The sequence below is a fragment of the Limulus polyphemus genome, unplaced genomic scaffold (genome assembly GCF_000517525.1).
Source record: "Limulus polyphemus unplaced genomic scaffold, Limulus_polyphemus-2.1.2 Scaffold1231, whole genome shotgun sequence".
NCBI lineage: Eukaryota > Metazoa > Arthropoda > Merostomata > Xiphosura > Limulidae > Limulus > Limulus polyphemus.
In genome coordinates this window covers 224,336-230,427 of record NW_013666841.1, presented here as the reverse complement: position 1 = coordinate 230,427, position 6,092 = coordinate 224,336, and the positions used below count along the sequence as shown (strand labels likewise).

The 6,092-nt window shown below is 33.9% G+C and overlaps 1 protein-coding gene across 1 annotated transcript in view; it reads left to right on the top strand.

Moving 5' to 3' along the window:
- Positions 1–6,092, top strand: part of LOC106462717 (cAMP-specific 3',5'-cyclic phosphodiesterase, isoforms N/G-like) — a 69,292-nt gene that overhangs the window by 58,537 nt on the left and 4,663 nt on the right. Inside the window, exons 11-13 of the mRNA XM_022390040.1 lie at positions 409–563; positions 1,313–1,435; positions 4,540–4,722. Coding sequence (XP_022245748.1) covers positions 409–563; positions 1,313–1,435; positions 4,540–4,722 — 461 coding nt within the window. The remainder of the gene's footprint in view (positions 1–408; positions 564–1,312; positions 1,436–4,539; positions 4,723–6,092) is intronic.

Sequence of the window (6,092 nt, the reverse complement as noted above, 5' to 3'; positions counted from 1 at the left end):
TGTTCTTGTCTGTAGATTCCGAACTAGCCATTATGTTCAACAATGAATATGTTCTTGTCTGTAGGTTCTGAACTAGCCATTATGTACAACGATGAATCTGTTCTTGTCTGTAGATTCCGAACTAGCCATTATGTTCAACAATGAATAACCTACAGACAAGAACAGATTCATTGTTGAACATAATGGCTAGTTCGGAATCTACAGACAAGAACATTTTGAACTAGCCATTATGTACAACAATGAATATGTTCTTGTCTGTAGATTCCGAACTAGCCATTATGTTCAACAATGAATCTGTTCTTGTCTGTAGGTTCTGAACTAGCCATTATGTACAATGATGAATATGTTCTTGTCTGTAGACTCCGAACTAGCCATTATGTACAACAATGAATATGTTCTTGTGTGTAGGTTCCGAACTAGCCATTATGTACAACGATGAATCTGTTCTTGAAAATCATTCTTTGGCTGTTGCTTTTAAGATTCTACAGGATGAAAACTGTAACATGTTTGTGAACTTAACGAAGAAGCAGCATCAAACAGTTCGCAAGATTGTTATTGATATGGTAAGAATCTGTACTATATAGTTGGTCGTCTGTTTTTTTTTTTGTTTGTTTGTTTACAAATTACCTGTGATCTAAAGTCAATTAAGAATAAGGTGACAAACCCAGAAAAAACGTGTTCGCATGAGTAACACAAAACTGATTTGGTTACCTTTGTCGATGATGTATTTTGAGAGCTCATTTGTGTACTTTTAAAACAAGATGCATTTCTCACACAATCAATTTTGTGTATTAAGAAACTGAATCACTAATTAATTAATACGTTGAACGTTTACACATTTCAAAGTAAATTAATTAACACAAGAATACTGGTCTGTATGTCTTTCTTCACTCTGTTCATAACTCAGTTTGTGATTGTTTAATATTGAGATTAACATATACACAGAACAAGTAGGTAGAATGTATTATGGATTTACACGAACTGAAGTAATCCTCTATGTGGAGTATGGTGTAGCTATATAATGTAAATCACTGATTTAGTATCATGTGTGGTTACACAATATAAAGGTTCACGTGTGCATATAAACTATAAAAGTTTATGTGTGCTTACACACTATATTGTTTCATGTGTGTATATCAACTATTAAGTCTCGTGTCTGGTTACAAACTATATTGTTCCATGTGTGTATATAAAATATAAAGTTTTATTCGTAGTTACACACTATATAAAGGCTCATACAATTGTAAGTTGTAAGGTGTGGTGGTTATCTTTGTTATTTCTAAACAAACGTGAGTCACTGTCTACACTGTAGGTCATAGCAACAGACATGTCGAAACACATGAGTTTATTAGCTGACTTAAAGACCATGGTAGAAACAAAGAAAGTGGCGGGGTCAGGAGTACTTTTGTTGGATAACTATACAGAGAGAATACAAGTGAGTATCAATTAACAAATTTACGTTTTGTTATATTGAATGAAAGCAATAAACGTCACTGAGTAAAGTTTATTGTTAGTCACCTTGTCTAAAATATAAATTTCACTCATGTTTTTTGTGTTAGCCACCTTTTCCAAAATACTGGTTTGAACCGGATGAAGTAATAATCTAATGCTTGGAGACGGCTTGAATGGGTAATGAAGAAAAACTTTAATATAAGTTTAACATAACGTTTTGATAAGTACCTGATGATGACAAAACCTTGTCGAAACGTTGTACATTTGCTGTTATGTTAAACTTATATTAAAGTTTGTCTTCATCACCCATTCAAGCCGTCTCCAACCAATATTAGTCTCAAAGTTGGTTCCTCGTCATCGAATATGAAGTAATAATGTGTTGTAAATAGAATACTTATCAATGTGCTGATTTCTTTAGAGATACATTTAACGTGTTCTTTTCTATAGAGATATTTATTAATTTGTTTATTTCTATAGGGATAATTGTAAAGGGCTAATTTCTGTAGGGATCCTTCTCTCTATATGCGTTCATTGTTAGGGATAATTTTAATTATTTCATTTTTATAGGAAAACTATTTAATGTGCTCATTTTTATAGGAATACTTCTTAATGTGCTCATTTCGTTAGCAAGTAGTTTGAATGTATTCTAGTTCACGGTTGATTTATTTCTTCTGTCTGGTAGATTTTACTCTTTAAGTTTCCATACTAGGCCTATTTGCTATCTATTTTGAAACATTTTTTAGACTTTGGATGTCATATTTAACTGAACTCGGGAAATCCAACACCAAACTTTCAAAATGTGGAAAGTTTTCTTTAATAATGAAAATCAGTATGAGGAGTATTTGTTTTGTGCTCAGTTGTAAACTTGTGTTTATTTATTTTTATCCAATTGATTGCAATGATTGAAATTTAACAATTTTTAATAATCTTTCGTAATAGCTTGATTTTAACATTTCAGTCACTTATTTTTGAAAGATTTCAGGATTTAACAAGTGTGGTGTTAAACTTTACTCCTGTGAACTTTTATAATTCTTCTGATAAATCTGTCAATTCAATAAAAATGTTAAGTAAAGACTTTTCTTCGGGCAATCCACTTTAACGTATTGTCCAGTGAATTGTCGCTAAACAGAAAACTGGATTGCTTAATAAAGCAACCCAGTTTTCTATTTAGCGACAATTGCTTATTAACAGGAAAGCTGGTTGTTTAGCAGTTAGGGTTTGTGGTTGCTTAATAAGCTGAAAATCTGGTTACTTGACAAACAAATTGACTATGATGTATTCAGTCATCTTCAGGCTGACTTCCAAAACCTTTGTGACCAGGATGTATTCAGCCATCTTCAGGCTGCCTTCCAGAACCTTTGTGACCAGGATGTATTCAGCCATCTTCAGGCTGACTTCCAGAACCTTTGTGGCCAGGGTATATTCAGCCATCTTCAGGCTGACTTCCAGAACCTTTGTGACCTGGATATATTCGCGCATCTTCAGGCTGACTTCCAGAACCTTTGTGACCAGGATATATTCAGTCATCTTCAGGCTGACTTCCAGAACCTTTGTGACCAGGATATATTCAGTCATCTTCAGGCTGACATCCAGAACCTTTGTGACCAGGATATATTCAGCCATCTTCAGGCTGACTTCCAGAACCTTTGTGGCCATGGTATATTCAGCCATCTTCAGGCTGACTTCCAGAACCTTTGTGACCAGGATATATTCAGCCATTTTCAGGCTGACATCCAGAACCTTTGTGACCAGGATATATTCAGCCATCTTTAGGCTGACTTCCAGAACCTTTGTGACCAGGATACATTCAGCCATCTTCAGGTTGACTTCCAGAACCTTTGTTCCAAATCATTTTATAGGAAAGGGTTCAGTGTAACCATCTAGTGTCTATTTCTATAAATTTTGACAATGCTTAATTTACAGAAAGAAAAAGATACGGTGGGTCGGTGGGGCTACTACTTTGAATGAGGATGAAATCGAGTAATTAGTATACTACGTCAATTAAATATCAATTCACAAAATTGATTTTAGTGTTTCCGCATTTAGAGTTAAAAAATACAAAACATGTTCTGAATCTCAGATCTGTAGAGATTCGATAGAAAATAACCCCTAACTTTTGGACTGGGAAAATGTTATTGATCAGAACTAAGACCTGACTACGGCTGTTGATCTGAATAAAGCTCTAGAACTGACTACAGCTATTGATCTGAATACAGCTGTTGATCTGAATACAGCTATTGATCTGAATACAGCTGTTGATCTGAATAAGCGTTAGATCTGACTACGGCTGTTGATCTGAATACAGCTGTTGATCTGACTACGGTTGTTGATCTGACTATTGTTGATTTGAGTACAGCTGTTGATCTGATTACCGTTTTTGATCTGACTATGGTTGTTGAGCTCACTACGGTTGTGTATATATATGTATATGAAGGTGGGTAAATAGTAAGCTAATTAGGCCTAATACTAGAATATTATTGTGACAGGTTTGGGCTATGCCCTCTATGAACTTGGAAGTGTCATTTTTAAGTTGTAAAGGTTCCTACAAGAAAATACTGAAAGTTAATAATCTTCTTTAGCTAATGCACGTGGTCAAGATTGACAGTGGCAAATTTATTCATGTTACTCATTCATACATCTTATGAAATTTGGGACTTATATGTTTGTGTCTTATTGTTTTCTAAGTTTACCTAGAAAGGAACATTTTATAGAAAAAAGACGTAGTTATAAATCAGGATGTACAATAGCTTAAAAACTTGAGGCGAATGGTCTCATAATAATAACATGCTTCGGGTTTTCTCGTCTTTTATAAAAATTTTCGGGTCTTATTCGACTTTAATACCAAGATTCGGGTTTTCTTCGTCTTTTATAACATGTTTCTGGTTTTATTCGACTTTCATACATTTTATTCGTCCTTTATAGAATTTTTTTCGTCTTCTTCGACTTGCAGCAAGTTTCGAGTTTTCTTTGTCTTTAAAAGTACGTTTCGGGATTTCATTGACACTTACAGCATGTTTCGACGTTTCTTCGTCTTTTAGGACTTATTTCAGATTTTATTCCATTACATGTTTGTTTTGTTTCATCCAGGTTCTTCAGAACATGATTCACTGCGCTGACTTGAGTGCCCCAGCTAAGCCACTAGAAATGTACAGAAAATGGGTTGACCTTTTAATGGAGGAATTCTTCCAGCAAGGAGACAAGGAGAAAGAACAAGAACTGGACATCAGCCCGATGTGTGACAGACACAATGCCACTGTGGAGAAGTCACAGGTAGGTAATGGCTTAGTTGAGTCATTAAATGTCATTAAAGTGTGTTTTATAACTTCTTAAGTCTTTTTTAATACAGTCGTTAAAGATCATTAAAACGTGTTTTACAACATTCTATGTTTTAGTTCAGTTGTTAAATGTCATTAAAACATGTTTTACAACGACCTAAATATTTCTTAGTACAGTCATTAAACCTGATTCAAACATGTTTTACAACATCCTAAATCTTTCTTAGTACAGTCGTTAAAAGTTATTAAAACGTGTTATACAACATTCTATGTTTTAGTTCAGTCGTTAAATGTCATTAAAACATGTTTTACAACATCCTAAATATTTCTTAGTACAGTCGTTAAAAGTTATTAAAACGTGTTATACAACATTCCGTGTTTTAGTTCAGTCGTTAAATGTCATTCAAACATGTGTTACAACATTCTAAATCTTTCTTAGTACATTCGTTAAAGGTTATTAAAATGTGTTATACAACATTCTATGTTTCAGTTCAGTCGTTAAATGTCATTAAAACATGTTTTACAACGACCTAAATATTTCTTAGTACAGTCCTTAAACCTGATTCAAACATGTTTTACAACATCCTAAATCTTTCTTAGTACAGTGGTTAAACGCTATTAAAACGTGTTTTACAATATCTGAAGTATTTTTAGTGTAATCGTTAAAAATGACTGAAGCGCGTTTTAGAACATATTTAAATCTTTCTTAGAAAACATAACATTCCCACAAACACATGTAAAAGGACCTAGCGCCTCAAGAAAACATGTAGATAACCTAACACCCCACTAATACATCTAGACAACCTAACACTCCATCAAATCATGTAGACAACCTAATATCCCACCAAGAAATGTAGACAACCTAACAACCCACCAAGACATTTTGACAATCTAACACCCCACCAAGACATTTAGACAACCTAACGCCCCAACAAAACATTAAGACAACCTAAAAATCGACCAAGAAATTTTGACAATCTAACACTCCATCAAGACATTTAGACAACCTAACGCCCCAACAAAACATGAAGACAACCTAACAACCCCCCAAGGGCGCTACGGAAAAGAGAGAACGTTGAAAAGTTAAGCTTTTAGACATTTCTGAAAATTAATTAATATTAATATTATAATTTGTAGTAATTTGGGTTAAATAACACAAGAACAACTAGATATAGTAAGACTGGTAAATAAAAGTAAGACGGTCAAAGTTTTAACTAAGACTTAACTAAGAGGAATGGAAGTTAGCTAATTGACTCCTCTTTTTAAGGGAGATGATAAAAATTGTCCCAGTAATTATAGACCCATCTGTCTTGCATCAGTTGTGGGAAAAGTTTTGGAAAGTGTGATAAAGGATGCTTTGCAAAG